This window comes from Gobio gobio, assembly GCF_949357685.1.
Source record: "Gobio gobio genome assembly, chromosome: 7".
Taxonomy (NCBI): Eukaryota; Metazoa; Chordata; class Actinopteri; order Cypriniformes; family Gobionidae; genus Gobio; species Gobio gobio.
Genome location: NC_137103.1, coordinates 52,453,032 through 52,475,183, shown reverse-complemented (window position 1 = coordinate 52,475,183; position 22,152 = coordinate 52,453,032). Strand labels below are relative to the sequence as shown.

At 37.4% G+C, this 22,152-nt stretch overlaps 1 protein-coding gene across 1 annotated transcript in view; it reads right to left on the bottom strand.

Annotated features, from left to right (window-relative positions):
- The window catches only part of LOC307128781 (potassium voltage-gated channel subfamily H member 7), a gene marked incomplete at its 3' end in the record, with an annotated part of 183,975 nt that extends 176,092 nt beyond the window's left edge, over positions 1-7,883 (bottom strand). Inside the window, exons 1-2 of the mRNA XM_079820724.1 lie at positions 7,760-7,883; positions 3,782-4,012 (exon numbers count right to left, since the gene is read on the bottom strand). Coding sequence (XP_079676850.1) covers positions 3,782-4,012; positions 7,760-7,835 — 307 coding nt within the window. The 5' untranslated portion in view covers positions 7,836-7,883. The remainder of the gene's footprint in view (positions 1-3,781; positions 4,013-7,759) is intronic.
- Positions 7,884-22,152: the final 14,269 nt, after the last annotated feature.

The following is a 22,152-nucleotide window of genomic DNA, read 5'->3' as shown; positions in this document are numbered from 1 at the left end:
TCGCATTTGATGTATTTTCATTGAAATAACTGTTTCTTCTTTGTTTTTTCTAATCAGTTATGTACATTAGGGTTATATGTTACATCCAATGCTGTTAAATTAATGTCTATTGCATTTTTTAAATTTCATGTGTTACAATGATGTGGTTTAGTACTTGTGGACCTTCTATATATTAGTATTGTCCTCCTAAAAGCTGCTTGTGATGATCTTTGATTCATCATGTGACTCTCATCTGCACTGTGATTGGTCGTTGTCAGTATATATCAAAGGTACATAACAGATATTAGTATTTCATAGATTGGTAATTTACCCAAAAAAAATTTACTGTACATTTTTTATAGTGTACACGTAATTATTACAATATAATCCTTTAAATTATACGGTTTTGAACTGTAAAATAAACAGTTCTTTTTCTGTACTTATTACCTTATAAACCTTTAAATTATATGGTGCTGTCCCGTAAAACCTAAAACGTCACTGCTGTATTCGTTACGGTAAAGTTCTGCACTGTAAAAAAAAAAGTCAGTTAAAATAGGGCACAATGTACTGTATAAATATGAAGGAACTTTCCGTGTTGGTTTTTTACAGGTTTTACCTTTATTTTGAATTACACATTGCATTAGTTTGTATTTTAAGGGTTAATGGAAATTTCCGTAAAATTAATGGATAATGTCCAGGCAGAAAATTACCAGTACATTTTCCGTTTTTATTTTTTACAGTGTGGCAACCGCAGCTGCGGTTTTTTTTTTTTTTACTGTAAATTTTACGGGATTTTTTTAACAGTGTGTAGGAAGACGCATCATGGCTATATTCCAGGATGACAATGTCAAGATTCATCAGCTCAAACTGTGAAAGAATGGTTGGGAGGGAGCATGAAGAATCATTTTCTATCACCTCTAAGTCCAGACCTTAAATTCATTGAAAGTCTTTGGGATTTGCTGGAAGAGACTCTTGCATTGTCAATACAACAACCAAAAATTCCTACATTGTTATTTAAGAAAAGCTACACACTACATCAATTAGGGTTAGAAGAACTGTAGCCAAACATATAACCAGCTAGAAACATAATAATCGCTTCAATATGATCATAGACTCTCAAACATTTGCCTATTTAAATCCAAACAGCGACTTTTTCTTTGGCTGGGCAGTGTATACTATTGTGTCACAATATATCTCAATACAAAAATGCTCCAATATGAGTCCTGGATAGCAGCTCTACTGTATGTACAGTATTATGTATAGTTCACCCAAAATTAAATTTAGCATAATACATGGTAAACTTCTGGGTTTACCATATTTGATGTATGCTTGTTATCAGTTTAGTTTAGCAGCATATTCAGCATTTAGAACCAATTTTTTCCCCATGCACTTTATAGCACTGTTTTGTAGGATGCAGTCCATTAATTCACTATTGCAGTAATGCAATATCCCATCCTGTGTAAACAGCCTCTTATGTCGGGTTCAGACTACATTATATCAATCCAATTTTGGCCCAATCAGCTTGATGTAGGGTGTCATGGTGATTCGTAAATGACTATGGGCGTCAGGACGGAAGAATCAATCGTTTCATCTCGTATAGAGAGTCATAGTGGACACCTGCGATGCTTCACAATGTCCCGACAGAATGACTAGCATGTTTAAATGGGACCTATTATGCCCCTTTTTACAAGATGTAATATAGACCCTTTTTTGCGGTGACGTCACAATTACGTCACAGCGTTAGCTGGAGGCAAAACAAAGGGAAAAGTGGAGGCGGCCAATACAAACCAGCACAGAGTCGGAGCTCAAAATGTCATCTTGTTGTGTTTTTGGGTGCCAGAATCGATGGAGTACAGGCTCCAAATTGAAATTTTACTGCTACTGCCAGACAAAACAAACGACGACAGCTGTGGTTAAATGCAATAAAACGTGCGGAATGGAGTGAGTGTGTGTGTCAGGCGCTGGCTAGGCAGAACTTCGGATCGTACGACACAAAACTCATCTGTTAAATCTTTGTATTTTAAAGGGTTAGTTCACCAAAAAATGAAAATTTGAATGAATCAGTGAGTCGAATCATGATTCGGATCGCGTGTCAAACTGCTGAAATCACGTGACTTTGGCGATCCAAACCACTGAATCGACTCACTGATTCATAACGCTTCGAAGCTTCATGACGCATTATTTTGAAATCGGTCATCACTATATAAGTCGTTATTTAGGGTTTTTTTGCGCAAAAAAACTATTCTCGCCGCTTTATAAAGTTATTGTAGAACCACTGTAGTGAGATGGATTGTAACGACGTCTTTAGTACCTTTTAGAGGTCTTGAGAGTGTAAAGTGCATTGTGCCAATGGAGGCCTTTCCGAGCCATCAGATTTCAACTAAAATATCTTAATTTTTGTTCCGAAGATGAACGGAGGTCTGACGGGTGTCGAACGACATGAGGGTAAGTAATTAATGACAGAATTTTCATTTTTGGGTGAACTAACCCTTTAAGTCGTGTACGTGTCCATTTAGCACATAGTTATAGGCATCTAAAGATTTATACGCCCTCAGTTTCTCTTTACTATACAACCTCGGTTTCTCTATCAGGTAGGTGTAGATGCCAGGCCACTCAACCGGAGGTAATCCTGTCAGATCGTCCATCCATTGAGTGAGCGTGTACAGGTCGGTCAATCTGGTTCCGTCCGTTAAGGTTAACTTTTTAAAATAACGGTCACAGTCCCGGACAGAGAGTGACCTTACATATTCAGATGAAATTACTCCAGTCATTGTTTAAAAACAAGTTCACCTTAAAAAAATTGTTAGTGAAGCGATCAGGGGAATCGTTCTGCCTCTAGCTAAGCTCCGCCCACAAAAACATCACAATGTTTACTAACTGAAAAAGGGTCTAGACAGTTGTGTCTGTAAAGTTTCAGCTCAAAATACCCACAGATAATTTATTATACCATGTTGTAAATGCCCATTTTTGAGTGGAAGGGGGAAATCATGCTGTTTTTGTGCATGTCTCTTTAAATGCAAATGAGCTGCTGCTCCCCGCCCCAATTTACAGAAGAGGGCGGAGCCTGTACAGCTCACACCTTGGATACTCTGCCAAAAACTAAAATATCGGTTTTGTTTTGATTATCATCTCTATCGCGCTCACGCTCACGTGACATTGCAGTTCTTCATCTTCATGAAAGTGTATTATCTGCAAACGTTTTAAAGCCTTATCAGTCTAAACTTCTGATATATGGTTTTCTGAGCGCATGCATCCGAAGCACGCACACAGAAAGCTGGATGTCAGACGAAGCGCCCTGTGACTATTAAACTCTGTTCTGTTTTACATCTTATTGCGCTTAAATTGTCAAATACACACAAGGTTATGTGAAAAACACACAGTTGGTGAACGTAAACAGCAAGTAAAGAAATCGCATGTGTATATTAGATCTGTGATGTCAGTGTAGTATACAGTAACTACTGCTATATCTGCTGTTAATATGAATCCAACAACAGAAGAAAAACAGAAACTCACTCACTGCTCTTGACTGAATAACTATAGTAGCTTTAATAAGAACACATTTCTTCTTCTCTATGCTTCAAAACTGCTCTTCAGAATCCTATGGGTGACGTCACGGACACTACGTCCATATTTTTTTACAGTCTATGTCCACAGACAAAATATGGTGTAGTCTGAACCCGGCATTAGAGTGCAAGCAGTAGATATTTGGTTTTGAAACAGAGCCATGTCTCTCCGTCTCTCTCTCTCTCTCTCTACAGAGCAAAACCACTGAGCCAACAGGAAAGGATGGGGTTGGACTCACCGTCCTTGCGATGGTACGTAATCTCCACTTTCCGTTCCTCTGAGCCCAGGAGAGCCTGAGCCACCTGAGAAATCGCATGTCTCTTGGTTTGCTCCCCATGCAGGAAGTCACATGTGCAAGGTTTCTGCATGACGTCCGGCCGTGAGAATCCCGTCATCTCACAGAATCCGTCATTACAGTAAATAATAGCACAGTTCTGGACCCGGGCATTGGCTATGATGAACTTCTTATCTGTAAAACAACCAAACATCACATGAAATTAGGCTTGAGATATGAGAATGAGTTGGGTATGAGACATTCTTCAGATCTCTTCTTACACTTTAGAGGAAACACATTTTCCCAAGTGAGATTTTGTCACACTTTAGATAAGGGTCCAATTCTCACTTTTAACTACGACATTTGCCTCAATACACTCCTAATTACTGCTAATTAATAGTTAAGGTAGTTGTTAAGTTTAGGTATTGGGTAGGATTAAGAGCTGTATAATATGGTCATGTAGAATAAGGCATTAATATGTGCTTTATAAGTACTAATACACATAGTAATATGCATGCTAATAAGCAACTAGTTCATAGTGAGAATTGGACCCTAAACTAAAGTGTTACCGAGATTTTTGTCCTGAGCAAAAGAGGTCCGGGCGATCTTTCACTGCAAAGAGACTCAATTGTGGCTTTTACTCTTGTGCAAATATAACCAAATAAGCATGAGGTCCGTCAAACTGATCTGATAACAGTCTATACCAGTGATTCCCAACCAAAGGAAATCATTTTAAATGACTATTTAATTGGATTGGATTGGATTCTTTCTTCCTTCATTCTTTCTCTGATAAAGTTTCTCCATTATTGAACTCTTAAAACTCATTATACACAAACAAGCTCAAATGAATGTTTTTCATCCACAACATTTATTGTTTTTAATTTATAAGCACTGATAAACAGAAAAAAACTAATCTAGTTTCTACCTGAAAAAAACAAAGTCAATTCTATATTAGCACTCAATAATATTGAGCTCGTAGAAAATAAATCAACATTATACAATACATTTTTTTTTTTTTCTTCTCTATTTTCTGATACTGGTGTTCCCATCATACACTGGGGCATGAATAATTAATAAGGTTGCATTTTTCACTGTTTTCCAGCTCCAGTTTTATCATTGCTTTTTTTGTTAGGCTTAGTAACTTCCTCTCTTGTGACATCAGGGCCCTCATTTATCAACAGTGCGTAGAAAAGGTTCTATATTTTATCCTACGAATGAAATTTAGGAAGTACAGAAAAATACGTATTTATCAAACATGCACACACAGTTCTTACGCACAATCCTTAAAGCAATCCTTGTTGATAAATCCCACATGTGCGTAAATCCCATGCTCGTTCCCGGTCATTAGCATTCGGAAACGCCTCCAATGAACCATATATGGTGACAACACATCCCTTTAAAAATCACGTGATTGTGTTTTTTCCTCACCGTAAAAATGGCAAAGAAGAGGAACTTCACAAACATAGAATGAGTTGCGCAACGACACCTAATTTGCATCGCAAATGATTTCACGTTAACAGAATGAAACCCTTTTCTATTTACATTAAATTTGTTGGTTGATGGTGCTTTAATGGCGATGTGGGTGCAGTCTATGGATCCAATCATGTTTGGGAATCTGGCGATAGCATAAGCCCCATTTTATTTCGGCTTGTTGAGGATTTCGGTAAGGGAATTGGGTCCAAGGAAATAATTGCATCCAACATTTGTCACAGCTGTCTCTTATAGGGTTTGACACCAATGCACCCTTCGCCGGGAGTTTGATTGACAGGCGATCTGACCAATCATAATCCGCCATTCGCAGAATCCGCCATTTTTGTCCGACAAAGCAGTCAAGAGAGTTTGTAGATTAACGTTGGTGGACTTGAACTTCTAAAACGGTGTGTACTGACATCTTTCCGCGGTTGAGACAACATTCCTTCTGAAGTTCATTCATGTTTATTTGATACTATAAATTAACCAGACGGAAAAGATGATCGGTTCACGAGCAGCTTTAAAGGGATAGTTCACCCAAAAATGAAAATTCTGTCATCATTTACTCACCCTCGAGTTGTTCCAAACCTGTATGAGTTTCTTTGTTCTGCTGAACACAATAGAAGATATTTTGAAGAATGTTTGTAACAAAGCAGAGAGAGCAACCATTGACTACCATAGTATTTTTTTCCCTACTATGGTAGTCAATGGTTGCTCTATCTGCTTGGTTACAAACATTCTTCTAATTATCTTCTATTGTGTTCAGCAGAACAAAGAAACTCATACAGGTTTGGAACAACTTGAGGGTGAGTAAATGATGACAGAATTTTCATTTTTGGGTGAACTATCCCTTTAACTGAGGCGCCACAGCGACCTGTCATCACACATTAAAGGGCCACAAAATCATTTTTATTGTTTACATTTATTTAAAAATGACTATTTTAGAGTTGAGTCTTTGTTTCATATTTAAAGTCAGTGTGTTGTCAGTATCCTCTTTGCTCTGCGATGTGTTTTTCACTGCATGAGAACGTGTGTGTATGTGTGGTGTGAGAGCGCATAGCAACAGTAACTAAAGGGGGCAGGTCTTTGCGAACGGTCAATTACGCATCGTGTTTAAAACAACAAAAATGAAAAATTGAGTGTTTTGTAATTAAAGTAAACACAGGACATATGTGATTTGCTTACTGTGTATACTGTCTTAAATGCTTTTTATGTGTAGTGTCGCTATTATACCACTAGATTCTCTGCGTAATCATGCTCAAAGGTCTGCTAATATTTACACACATTTCTATGTGCATCTGTGCATACGCACCGTTGATAAATAAGGGCCCTGGAGTTTGTTTTCTACTCAAAACAACACATTCATACTCAAAAATGATCCAATGAATGTTAGCGTTATTGCGTATTGTGTACCAAGTACTCAGATCTCTGTGTTCGGGTGGGTACCACATTACTTCTATTATGTAGATATGTTGCCTACGCAATATCTATAGTGTATTAATTACTTAGATATTCTAAAGCATTAATTTAAAAGCATGGCTTGATTCTGTGTTATATTGTTTGAGTAAAATGTACTTGAAAACCGAAGCAAAGTAAAAATTGCTCAACAAACTATGGCCAAGTTACACATATTTTCTTTTAATTTACTCAACTTAGTTAAGTAGATGTTACTTAATTCCATATGTGAAATTTAATTTAGAAATATGCATGCAAAAACTTGCAAACCTATAGTTTATAATATTTACGGTAATGCTAAATGGAATCCAGTATAATATGAGCACTTTTATTATATTTTAATTGTTTTATTTTGTATTATCAATGTAATAAAAACTACATTATTTTACCTTGTATTGTATTTGAATGTTTTATTATTTAATTGCATCATAAAATTTGACCTGATATCTTTTTTATATCAATATAGCATGTGTACAGCTTATGTAATGAGTGCTTAAAAACCTTAGATGCCATAAAAATCCTCTAAATACGCTCGAGCAGTCTAGATTTCACTGCGTACGTGTAATCTTCAGTATGAGAGCATAATTCATCTGAACACACAGATGCAGAGCATGCTGTCATTCATGCATTTCAATGGTATAGCTGCTTTGTACATAAACACTGTCATCTGACAGATGCATGTGAAGTGGAAACACTAAAAAGCCACAATGCTGAAAGTCTCCTGACTGTCATCTGCCAGTCTCTCAGCCTTATTATGCTCTTTATCAAATGCTATATCACATATAATTTTATATATTAAGTAATCCAATTGATTATTTTATAGTGTTTATAAAGGAAAAGTCGTGCATGCACAAAACTGGATAGTGAATGTTTTACTGTTTACTTAACCTTAAATGTAGATTATAAAGGGTTTGTGTGCATGTAAATATAGTACATTTGTCCATGCATGTTAACACTAGCACTTCCTTTGTCATCTAAATGAAAGAATCAAGCATCTCTGATTTGTGTAATACTTACTCTGTCCCTCGAATTTCCGTATTATTATTCCGAGAAAGGTATTCTGAGGAGCGACATGACCTCTCCGTACAGGCATGATTAGAACAATCTTCAGCTGCTCGTCCAAAATAAAAGCGAACCTCCTCAAAGTTATCGCTGCATCTGAACGGCGGCTCTTTGTCCGATCTGTCCACTTTCAGGAGCTCTCACATACGGTGGATGTAGTCACATGCGTGTCGGAACCTTGGCTGAACTCCTCGAAACCGACACCGACAGGAATCGGTGATGAGGAAGAGTGGGGTGAGATTCGGATGGAGAAGCATCGCTGTCCGCAGACGGGTGAAGTCCTGTGTGGTGCTGAACGCGAATGGAAGACTTGTGTTGTGATGCGCCTCTAGGGGCTTTAATAACTGAGCTCCGCCGCCCCGGGCTGAAACTAAACTCACCCCGGCGCACTGTCAGCCTCGGCGGCGCTCGTTTCGTCGATGACACGTAAAGGGGGTTGAGTTAGCGCGCTCATGACTCCTGCATTCGTGGCCGTTTCTCTGAGCATCAAAAGTGTTAAAAAAAATAAATAAATAAAAAAAACATCCAGCAGCTAAAAGTATGTTCATATGAAAACCTTATTTCTGAATGTTCGAAAGGCACAATATGTAATATTTTTGGATTAAAATATCCAAAATAGCTATTTTGTTGACTTGTGTAGCCTACATTATCACAAATGCATCCGAGAATGTTTAAATCCAGAGAAATGATAATTTTTAACTGACACGGACCGTGTCTGTGCGTCGCCTATCAATGACATCATACCCGTCTTTGTAGAAACCATGGAAACACCAAAAACTTTAATATATTATGTTTTATTAGACAATGGAACAACTATTTGGAGACATTTATAGACAGAAAATTAATTATTGTACAGTAAAACAGCATTTTCTCCATCATACAATATGTTTTAAAATGAATTGCATGCCATTTAGCAACACAAGCCATCCAGCATCTAGTAATATGTCAGAATTGCGAGATGAAAACTAGCAAATGTGAGAAAAAAAATTCTGAATTGTGGGATAAAAAGTCGCAATTACCTTTTTTATTTTTCATTCAGTGGCATAAACCATAATACTCAAATTGCATCGGAAACACTATAGATTGTGCAAGACGAAACCCAGAAATTCGACTGTGAATTTCAATGGTTTGAACCAAGAATTATAGTAATGCCCCGAATTTAAACAAAAAATTGCGTATGCATTTAAACATACATTTTTACTGTAAAATTACATGCATTGTCTTTTCAAATATAACATGTTTTTACTTTTTTGAGTTAAAAATGATTATTATTACAATGTCATTATTTCTCATATATCACATTGTACCTTCTTTTTTAGAGAAATTCTTATGATGGTAGACATTTGGCTAACTGGAACCAAATGTGCCTAAAAATGACCTATCGAAAATCCTTTTCAAAATTCGCCACATTGAAAGTCATTTCGTAAGTCATTTAATCTTTTAAAATGTATCATTTGTATACCAGTAATGCATCCGCTCAAATCTTCTTCACAGCCGTGACCTGTCCATGGTCCTGAAAAGCCCTCCGCAATATTCCCAGTCTATATGACTACACCAGACCTATTATACATGAACCCGTAATACCTATATGTTATAAACATGATGCAATTTTACTGAATGGGCTTCTCCAGTGCTTTGCGGGTGTTTGCATTAATCCATATATAGCCTACTGACAATAACAAGCTATCCTCCCAGCTTGGGCTGACACACAGAGAGACAGAAAGCAAGAAAAAGCAGAATGGAGAGTCTTAGGGAAACATCTGTCCTAGTATTTCAGTGAGGGCTGAAAACCCATCTGCTCCATTGAGAAAAAAAACAACAACAAGAGGATGGACAGTATTGAAATGCAAATAGCAACTAAAACAACAACAGAACCTCCTTTAGTGTTTGACCTGCTGCTCTTTTCCCAAAATGTCCTGTTAGATCGAATTGTATTGTCTTTGATTGATTTTTAAAAGGTTCGTTAATGTTATCTCCATAGTATCTCCTTTGTTTCTGCAATGAGAATGGAGACTTCTGCTTCTCTGCTTGTATCAAGTCAAGTCAGCTTTATTTCTATCGTGCTTTACCCTCTTAAACTCTGCGGACCCTACCCAAATTGAAAAGCATCCCATACCCACATACAGTGGTCTCTAAATATAAAATTGTGGTGTCATTTTACAGGAAACCCTTTGAAGTTACATTAACCACTGCTAAAAGTGATAAACATGTAAGTATATGTTGTCTGAGCTGTAATAACGCCCCCCGTTCCCCCCCCACCACCACCTAAAAAAAGAGGCGCTTTTTGAGGGTTATAAATTCATTTTTGGATCCCTTCAGATCCATTTGAATAAATCTTGCATACAACATGATACAGACAAAATGGAAACAAGTGGAAACAGCCCAAACTGTCTGCAGGGTAAAAAAAATGCTGGGTTAAAAACAACCTAAGTTGGTTTGAAAATGGACTAACCCTGCAAATAGGTTGTTTTAACCCAGTGAATGGGTCGTTTTAACCCAGCGGTTGGGTTAAATGTTTGCTTAAAACAACCCAATCGCTGGGTTAGTCCATTTTCAACCCAACTTGGGTTGTTTTTAACCCAGCATTTTTTAGAGTGTACATGTTTATCACCTTTAGCAGTGCTTTATGAAACTTCAAAGGGTTTCCTGTAGCCTGGATGCCAGCCGAACTTAGCCCTGCCCACAACATTTAAGGTCGGCAGTTTGGTCTGGACTTGATCCGTTGTGGAGCAATTATGCTCGAACCAGAGCTGTTCGGACCAATCAAATTGTCAGGACAGAACAATTTATCCAATTGAGGTCTTTCCTGGTTCGGTTGAAACACGCCCCATAATCACAGCCCAACGGAGCAGCATCAGACTCATATTCTGACTAGAATTGAGTATGACAACGTCAAGGTTTCCTGTAAAATGACACCAAAATTGTGTATTCAAACCACTGTATGTGGGTATGGGAAGCTTTTCAATTTGGGTAGGCCAAATCCAGGCGGAAGCATAGCTTCACAGTAATGAACAGAATCAATTAATAAAAATCAATGATGCAAACATCAAATATGAGACAAATTCAAAACTCTAAAAAGTCATTATTCAGCTCAAGTTTTGTTCTCATCCAATATCTCAAACAGCAATTATTTCTCACCAAATGACTGGAATTGCTATCCACATCAATTCACAAAGTACACGTAAATTGTAGCACAGGGCTAATGATCCTAAAAGCAAGACGTTTGCAAAGTCCTTAAAAATGCATTAGCCTAACCATTGGAGTTTGTATTAGGAAAGGCTGGAAGTGTTTTGATAGGGGGTTTAATTGCGTGAGGAGTTCACGACGATGATGATGATGATGATGATGATAGAGGTGATCTGGGCTCTGGATACCAATCCAAACAGAAAGTGTACTGTTGCTATAGTAACCTCCTCAGGCGAACCCCATTTCTGTTCGCGAGCGCCAGCTGGGAATACGCCATTTTCCGAAGGCTAGACTCCCTCCACCTAAACCTTTTGTTTTGACTTCCTGTGGGGGAGTTCAGGTCTTAATTGGGGGAGTCAAGGCCCTCTGTAATTCGCACCCTGATGCACAACAGCAGAACGGGGAACTGCAGGTGTCAGTGTGAGACTCACACAGCTGTTAGAGTGTGTCATCAAACATGGCAGCAGCTCAGAGTTACTTGTCACACGTCTTCTATTAGAGTCTGCATGATTTGTTTCTGAGACATGAAACACAATCTTAGCATTTACTTTTAATGTCCATATGCTGCGATGAATCTTAATGTTAAACATAAGAATGTTTATGGATGCATTTGTTGAAAATCACTCAGTTACCAACTATAGGCCAAAAGATATATACACCAATCAGGCATTACATTATGACCTAATATTGTGTTGGTCCCCCTTTTGCTGCCAAAACAGCCCTGACCCGTCGAGGCATGGACTCCTCTAGACCCCTGAAGGTGTGCTGTGGTATCTGGCACCAAGATGTTAGCAGCAGAGCCTCCATGGATCGGACTTGTTTGTTCAGCACATCCAACAGATGCTCGATTGGATTGAGATCTGGGGAATTTGGAGGCCAAGTCAACCCTCAAAGTCGTTGTGCTCCTCAAACCATTCCTGAAGCATTTTTGCTTTGTGGCGGCGCATTATCTGCTGAAAGAGCCACAGCCACCAGGGAGTCCCGTTTCCATGAAAGGCTGTACATGATCTCAACAATGCTTAGGTAGGTGGGACGTGTCAAAGTAACATCCACATGGATGGAGGACCCAAGGTTTCCCAGCTGAACATTGCCCAAAGCATCACTCAGGTAATGTGAAAAGTAAAAAAAAAAAACGTGATTCATCAGACCAGGCCACCTTCTTCCATTGCTCCGTGGTCCAGTTCTGATGCTTATATGCATTTGGCAGACGCTTTTATCCAAACAGTGCCCTTATTACAGGGACAATCTCCCTGGAGCAACATGGAGTAAAGTGCCTTGCTCAAGGACACACTGGTGGTGACCACTGGGATTGAACCAGCAACCTTCTGCTTATCAGTTCCATGGTTTAACCCACTGGACCACCATCTCACTAGATACAAATTTCTCTTCTCTCTGGGTGTGATGGGTGTCAGAGGCTGGGATTGAACCCGGGTCTTCAAGTCAACTGAATTGCTTCTTTACCACTGAGCTATCGTGGATGACATGATGCTCATCTGCCACTGTTGGGGCTTTCGGTGGTGGACAGGGGTCAGCATGGGCACCTGACTGGTCTGCGGCTATGCCGCCCCATACACAACAAACTGAGATGCTCTGTGTATTCTGACACCTTTCTATCAGAACCAGCATTAACTTCTTGAGCAGTTTGAGCTCCAGTAGTTCATCTGTTTGGTCGGACCACACGGGTCAGCCTTCACTCTCCACGTGCATCAATGAGCCTTGGCCGCCCATGACCCTGTCGCCGGTTCTCCACTGTTCCTTCCTTGGAGAACTTTTGATAGAGACTGACCACTGCAGACCGGGAACACCCCACAAGAGCCGCAGTTTTGGAGATGCTCTGATATATATAGATATCAGTCATGAGGAAACACAGCAGGTCTCTAAAGATCTGAGAGGCTGCAGTTTACTTAATGAAAGATTATTTCTCTGAGGCATTGAATGAGAGAGCATGTGTTCTTTTCAAATTAAACAGTGCATGCTGTGAGATCAGACTGAAATGATTAGGGATCACTGAAATCTCTCTTATGGTAACGCCCCCCTTTTCTTCATACCCTCTGTTTGCCTTTGACTGAGGATTTTGATCTTCTCATGTGTGATAAGCTGATACCTGTGCTGTCGAGGTTCATACGAGCTAAATTGCATAATGCACACTCATCAGCATCCAGGACCATTGACTCTGCAGGGGTTTGAGGTAATGCCAGGTGAAGAGGATGTTACTAATCCTGCATGTGCGTGTTTAAATGATGCACGGTGTGAGAGATGACCTGTTATGATTTACTCCCCATCTGGACGAGCACTAATCTCAAAAGAAATTGACCATTTCAGAAACTGCGGGGGTTTGACTGTGGCCATATTTCTGAGAAACTGTGTATCATCTGTGCCTTGTGCATTTTTAGGCTCTGAAAATGAGTACTGGCACATGACAGCTTGGCTGAGATTTCATCAAATTACTGCCCTGAAAGCAGAGAAATTGTGATATTGACTAAAATTGTGTCTGAAATGATGCATGTTGTTGGAAAAAAGTGGTCTGCAGCCTTCTTGGCCTAAAAAGGAAAGATACAGGGAGTGCAGAATTATTAGGCACGTTGATTTTCTGATCATATTTTTTTTTCAGGCACATTTGACCAATTCCAAACCACAGTAATCCTAATAACTACTATTGATTTAGTATTTAATAATGTATAAGTGATATATAATTGTTCATGAAGGCTGGAAATGAAAATCACCTTATATTCAGGTGTGCAGAATTATTAGGCATGTTTTCTTTTACAGATAAATTGAGCCAAAAAAGAGATTTAACTCAGACTGAAAAGTCAAAAAGTATTAAATGGCCATGAGAAGGATGCAATACTAATGCAATACTAGACATTGCAGTTAAGGCGTGACCATTGGACAGTGAAATGCTCGTTGGGTCAGCAGGATCTGACAAAAACAGGTGGTGAAGAAAAGACACCTGTTAACTGCAAAAGAATTAAGAATTAAGGTGAAGAATTAAGGGTGAAACCATCAGGAACCCTTTAGTCTCCAGCGCCACCATTTTCCAGAGCTGCAACCTACCTGGAGTCTCCAGAAGTGCAAGGTGTCAGGATCTCAGAGACTTCAGTTAGGTAAAGAATCCTAAAAAATGACCCCCACTAGATAAGAATCACAAGCTGAAGTGTTGTAAAATACATGAAGAAGGTTTTTTTATAGGCTTTATGGACAGATAGGTTGAGAGTGACTCTTGAAGGACCAGCACCACATCCTCTAGTACCACTGTTTGAAGAATTCATCTTCCAGAATCTGGCAGTACGTTTTGGGAGTTCATTTTTAGTCCATCTCTGCAAAACGGACTTCAGGATGGACTAAAATGAACTCCCAAAACGTACTGCCAGATTCTGGAAGATGAATTCTTCAAACAGTGGTACTAGAGGATGTGGTGCTGGTCCTTCAAGAGTCATTCTCAACCTATAAAACCTATAAAGCCTATAAAAAAGCAGGCTTCATGTATTTTACAACACTTCAGCTTATGATTCTTATCTAGTGGGGGTCATTTTTTAGGATTCTTTACCTAACTGAAGTCTCTGAGATCCTGACACCTGCACTTCTGGAGACTCCAGGTAGGTTGCAGCCCTGGAAAATGGTGGCGCTGGAGACTAAAGGGTTCCTGATGGTTTCACCCTTAATTCTTCACCTTAATTCTTAATTCTTTTGCAGTTAACAGGTGTCTTTTCTCCGCCACATGTTTTTGTCTGACCCTGCTGACCCAACGAGCATTTCACTGTCCAATGGTCACGCCTTAACTGCAATGTCTAGTATTGCATTAGTATTGCATCCTTCTCATGGCCATTTAATACTTTTTGACTTTTCAGTCTGTGTTAAATCTCTTTTTTGGCTCAATTTATCTGTAAAAGAAAACATGCCTAATAATTCTGCACACCTGAATATAAGGTGTTTTTCATTTCCAGCCTTCATGAACAATTATATATCACTTATACATTATTAAATACTAAATCAATAGTAGTTATTAGGATTACTGTGGTTTGGAATTGGTCAAATGTGCCTGGAAAAAAAATATGATCAGAAAATCAACGTGCCTAATAATCCTGCACTCCCTGTATAAGCACAATTTGTGTTGAAAACAGGGATGCATTGATATGAAAATTGGCAGATAACAATAACCGATAATTCTCTATATTTGATAGCCGATAACAGATATATTGTCCGATAAATCTAAATCCAAATTTTTATATAATTTTTGAGAGCCTGATTACAAAAGCAAAAGTCTCACCATTAAAAGCCACGTCCCAAGCACACAATTATGATGTTCTCATTATAATTGTATGTATTCTATATGACAGACTTGCGCTGCACTTTTTCCTTTTTGAAATGATTTCAATCATATGTCAAGCAATTCAAACTCATCATGGCAAACAGTGCGCATCTGAAGTGTCTCAGCTGAAGGAAATAATACATTATTTTTTATTGACTCTTTTTTTTTTTAATTGGCCAAATTTTCTTATCGGGCCAATAACAATAACATTAAAAATGAACATATATCGGCAGATACCGATATGGTGGCCGATATATTGTGCATCCCTAGTTGAAAATGCTTAACCCAAAATTCAACAGTAATTGTTAGCCAAAATTATCAATTTAGTCTATATCTTTTAGCCTATTTTTGGGCCTATGCAGTTCATGGTAAAATTAATACATTTCAATGTTTGATTTTTGTATGAAACAATTTCACCACTTAACCACCAGATCCTCCTGTCAGCCCTCATGACAAAGGGCATCTCAGGAACCACACTCTCAGGTGGTTCGTTTAGGGCAGGGGTCTCCAAACTCGGTCCTGGAGGGCCACTAGCCTGCAGAGTTTAGCTCCAACCCCCAATTAAACACATCTGAACCAGTTAATTAGTGTTTAACTAGGGCCTTGTAAGACACTGATTAGCTGGTTCAGGTGTGTTTATTTGGGGTTGGAGCTAAACTCTGCAGGACAGTGGCCCTCCAGGACCGAGTTTGGAGCTGTTTAGGGTGTTGTGGAGGGGTGAAGTGTCTAAATCGTAACATCTAGCTACTGGGGTACCTCAGGGCTCAGTGCTGGGACCGCTTCTCTTCTCCATCTACATGTCATCACCAGAGGTGGGTAGAGTATCTAAAAACTCAAGTAAAAGTACAAGTACAAGTTTTTTCATTACCCTTCAAAATCCTAAAGGATTCCAATAAGAAACCTGTACAGGATTCCATTTAGAATTTCTATCATATTTTGGAACCGTTCCTATAGGATTCTGTTTGGAAGTGTCTTATAGGATATTTATGTCTGATTCCTATAGGATTCTGTGGGAATTGTCTTATAATACAATACATAAATATCCTGATTTTAATGGGATCCAATTGGGTCTTCTCTCTCTCTCTCTCTCTCTCTCTCTCTCTCTCTCTCTCTCTCTCTCTCTCTCTCTCTCTCTCTCTCTCTCTCTCTCTCACACACACAGACACGCACACACAGACACGCACACACAGACACGCATGCACACAATGTTACTCTAAAAAAGTTACGTTACTCTAAAAAGTAATTAATTAATAATTTATTTATTATAATAAAAATTAATAATAAAAAAATATAATAGGACAAAGTGAAATTCCATTAAATAAACACACACGGTTCAATAGGATTCTAAGAAACCAATAAGATCCTACAGGAAAAACTGAAATTCCAATTGGATTTTTTTGACAAGGGTAGAAATTTACTCAAGTTAAAGTAAAAATAACCACACATGTAAATGTACTCTTAAAAGTAGAATTTTTCAACAACAAAAAAAATACTCAAGTAAATGTAACAAAGTAAATCTACTTTATTATTACCCACCTCTGGTCATCACAAAAAAAAAGAAGATGATTGTATTATGCTGTTCACTTTATTTAAGCAATTCATCTTGATTTAACACAATTATATCAGGTTTCTGCACTGTAAAAAAACCAACTTATGTTTTGTGTGACAAATTCAGCTTTTAAAGTTTATTCAACTACACTGTAAAAAATCCAACTTACGTTTTGTATGACAAATTCAGCTTTTAAAGTTTATTCAACTATTTAACATGAAAAAAGTTTGTACAACTAATTGACCCTAAGTTGAGAAAACTCAAAAATGTTCTGCAGCTGGTTGCCTTGTAAGTTTTCTCAACTTTTATTTTTTACTGTGTGGTTCAAATGTCATTGATTCATGTTAAACTGACTTAAAACCGTTACTCTTTGACATAACTTGATGTTTTCATTTTGAAATCAAATAACCCAATCAAACAGGACTTTCACTTCCCATCATGCTTTGCAAAGGGGCCTATTCAGAGAGTAAATGTTTAAATAAACTGCTATTTGATGCATTTTTAACAAGATGAGAAAATGAAGAGACTTTTTAATGCTTAATGTTTAGTTATGTTGGTATTCAATTTATTTGTGTAATGTTAGTGTTTTTGGAGGTTACTATTGTGCTGAAGTGTAGAGCATGTGCTTGGGGTGAGGACCTGCTAGCAATTAAAGTTGTTTTATTAATAAAAAAAACACTTTGGGCATGCCATGGATGTAACAAAACCATTTTCTGACTAGCAATTAAGATCTTGTAAAAGGTTTTGTAAATGTTGTAAAAATAGTCACTAAATAAAAATATTCTATTAAACTGGATTACTTTTGTTTTTTTCTATATTCATTTTAGAATAATTAAACTTAATAGTTTTGGACAAAATTAAGAATGTTAACCTGATTTAGCTAAATGGCATTAACCTTACGTAAAAAAATTCAGTTTACTGAAATAAACAATGTTAATTAAATTCAACATAACCCAATTACGTGGAACCTGTTGATCATAAAAAAATTAAATAAATCCGACGTATAATGTTTTTGAGTGTAGGATCTGTCATTCAGAAACATGTTTTTTCTTATCACTGCTACGCTAATGACACACAACTCTCATTCAAACCAGATGATCTGATGATAGCTGCTCGCATCCTGGCCTGCCTGACAGACATTTCTTGATGGATGAAGGACCACCACCTTCAACTCAACCTTGCGAAGACAGAAATGCTTGTCGTCCCAGCCAACCCAACAATGCTGAAACTTTCCTTTCTGTACAGGAAGTGAAACCGCTCCTCTGGATGTTCTGGACTGGAAAGTGAAGAGTATTCTAGGGCACAAATTACCAAATGCTGAACTGTATTTGGCTAAAAGCCTTCTCAATGAGGGATTTTTGCCACCCATACCCAACAGAGAGACCACCTAGCATTGAACTGGCAACCACTAAGAATACCCTAGCAACCACCCAGAATACCATAGCAACATCCTGGCAACATATCAGCATTGTGAACAGGCAAACACTGCTCATCTTTTGTTCACAACACGTCAGATTCGACCTGGCTTTGTTGTTTTCTCTGCCGTGATAGAGCCAGCGTTTTCCCTTGACTAGTCTCTATTGCTCTTGATTGTTTCAAAAAGCTACCGTTTTTCCCAGCGACAGGCTGCCATGGATCGTTCATTTTCCCTTAATCTGTGGGAATGAGGAGCAATTGCCGAGCAGCAGGAGAGAGGAGCGGTTAATCCAACTCTCACGTCAGGGAGCCCATCTATACTGCACCCTTCTCATCTGATGCTTCTCCCGCTCCCTCACCTCACTCTCTCTCCTTCGCTTCTGTCCATCACGATTAGGGTCAATGCCATCAGCCTTTTCAATAGCAATACGGCAATCGCTCTCTTTGCCTTCTATCCCTTCATTCTCCTCCCAGTCGTGTATGTTTTTGCACTCTGGAGTTAAATGAAAGGAATGATTGAGGAAAAACAGCAGGCTGTGTTGTCAAGTTTTAGCTTTCCTTTCAGCTAAATCTAAGCACATGCAACCAGCTGTGACGTTGCTTTCTGTTGCCGTCGTTTTATAAAAGCAACACTCTTGAGGCTCTTTTTCTGCTTGAACAATTTACTGTGGTAAATTTACTGTATAGCACGGCCTCAAGTAGCTTTAATACACTATCGTTTGTTTTTTGAAAAAGTCTCACATAGATGCACTTGTTCAAAAAATACAGTAATTACTTCATTACTTTTTGAAGTGTCAAAGTGGTATTTGTGTAGCTGTCAGTGAAGGGACAGAAAGCTCTCAGATTTCATCAAAAACATCTTCAATTGTTTTCCGAAGATGAATGAAAGACTGGTTTGGAACGACATGAGGGTGAGTAAATAATGACAACATTTTCTTTTTTTCATTCCGTGTGCATATAGAGTTTAAATGGAAACATTTAAAAGGTGTCATGAACTGGCTTTTATACTGTTGTCTGAGGTCAACTTATGACGTTTGCGTGGTTTTTACATTCAGAAACTTCATATAATGAATAAGTAATAGGCTATTTTCTGCCTTGGTTTTGAGGCTCTCTGAAAAATGCTCGGTTTTGATGGGTGTGCCGCACTGAAGAGTTGGAAGTAAACACCCACGGCTAGGATTGGATAAGATTTGCATATTTAATGAGCTTCAGCTCCCCTGTCAGTACACGTGAGGAATTGTTTTGAAAGCGTGTGGGAAAACGCTCACAGGACTCGCAAAATATCTTTATCAAACAAACACAAAGATTCATCTCTCATCCCCCCGCGATTGATTGGAATGTTATTTCTTTTCTTTTTTTTTCATACTTTATTTATTGGATTTTTGTTAGACACATCAAAACCACACAACACATATAATCCAACTACAACTAACAATTGCAAATACACACATGCCTACTTAAATAATAATAATTTAAAATAAATTGAAATAAATAAATAACAATAAAATAGGTCCTCTTTGTTCAAATTATTTTCAATGTCTCTTCTTCAATATATAAATATATATATATATATATATATATATATATATATATATATATATATATATATATATATATATATATATATATATATATATATATATATATATATATATATATATATATATATATATATATATATATATATATATATATATATATATATATATTAGGGATGCACCGAAATGAAAATTCTTGGCCGAAACCGAAAACCGAAAAAGAGGAAACCAAGGCCGAAAGCCGAAAACCGAAACACCGAAAGAAATTATGCCAAATATTAGTACCATTGCATTTATGGCTATGACTGTGTACTAACTTTACTAAAATCAAGGCATTGCAATTGCATACATTAATATTAAAGTTTCAAAGAATAAATCAATTACAAGTTATGCCAATATTTATTTAGCACATTGCAACAATGCACAGTATAAAATAAAATTCAAACTAAAATGTTTAACTTGACCCCACTCATTTGTACATTAAATAATAATGTACAGGCCTACAGAAAGATTTTAAAATTAAATGTTCTCTCATAAAAACAAAGTGCATTTAGGTCTAGGGCATTTAAAATTGTTCTCTGTAGGACTACTACAAGAAAGAGCATTCAGAACAAGTGCAACTGCTTAAAGATACATTTATTTTCTCTGTAGGCCTTTAACATAATAGTGTATCAAAGCAAAGACTGCCATAGCCCATATGTTAACTGTAGAATAGGGGTGTAACGGTACACAAAACTGACGGTTCGGTACAGCAGTTTTACAAAATTGCTTTTTATTTATTTGTATTGGTTAACTGAAAAAAAAAAGTCTGTCCTTAAATGAATTAAATTATAACTAAAAGTTTATTGAATATATTGCTCTAAACTATATAGGGAGCCCTTACTTGCACATTAATATTAAAGGTTAAAAACAGAGCCCAAACTATTAGCCTAAATTCAGTTGCTATGTATTTTTAGGTCTAATAATCAACACTCAAATAACATCGTACACAAACATGTACACTTCACATAAGGCAGTTTTTGCAATAACTTCTAAATCTAATTATAAAATAGTTTTTTATCCAATCCGTTGTTGAAATATAATCATTTATACACAGTGTCTGTCATTTTATTTAAACATACATGAAATAATCAAGATATCATTAACAGGTTAAGTAGAATATAATGAATATAACGGCTAATATAGGTCATATATTTAGTGAAAGAGTTGATTTCTCTAGTGAACTAACAGCTGTGGACACTGAGGTAAATGATGCTACATGACTGTTTAGTTTACAGCAGTTATTGAGGTCTTTCCGCCGTTGAAACACTGATTGAGCGATTACACCACATATATACACATGACAGTAAGTTGTAATGTATCCTCAACACACCTTAGATGTTCATTCATGTTTATTCTTTAGGAAGAGATGATCGATCGCGCTCACAGATGATCGCGTTCACGCGCGCGCGCTGCCGCCAGATTGAAGTGTGTTCCGCGCTTAAAACATGCCCACATGTTAAAGATTGCGTTCGGTTTCACAGTGAAGTCTGGTCCTCTTCTCATCGAGAACATGAACAGCTCTGAGCTCTAACTGTCAGTGCTTGTGCATAGAGCAGACGTGGGTGTTTCTCAGATATACTGAAACACGTCCACACCGCAGACATGTTGCTTCAGACAAGCACGTGCAGGTCGCGGTTTCTGTTTGCGTCATCACAACATTTCGGCCATGTTGTTTCGGTGATAAAAGTCTTTCGGCCGAAAACCGAAAATGCACTTTTGGGGCATTTTCGGCCGAAAATTTTCGGTGGCCGAATATTCGGTGCATCGGTGCATCCCTAATATATCGGCCGAAAATTTTCGGTGGCCGAATATTCGGTGCATCGGTGCATCCCTAATATATATATATATATATATATATATATATATATATATATATATATATATATATATATATATATATATATATATATATATTAGGGATGCACCGAATATTCGGCCACCGAAAATTTTCTATATATATATATATATATATATATATATATATATATATATATATATATATATATATATATATATATATATATATATATATATATATATATATATATATATATATATATATATATATTTAAGACAGAAACTGTTTATATTTTTCCTTTCTGTGTGGTCTGTATATTCCAAAATTTAACAGAAAAAGTGTAACATTGCAGATTCAATCATTTTAAACATTCACCATCACTTGTTGGTAATATTTGAGACCAGATATTACAGAATATACATTGTGTATCTGAAGGGGAGGAAAAAAATAAAATAAATAAATATTTAAATAAAAAATATAAATAAATTGGGGGATACATTGGACTAAAAG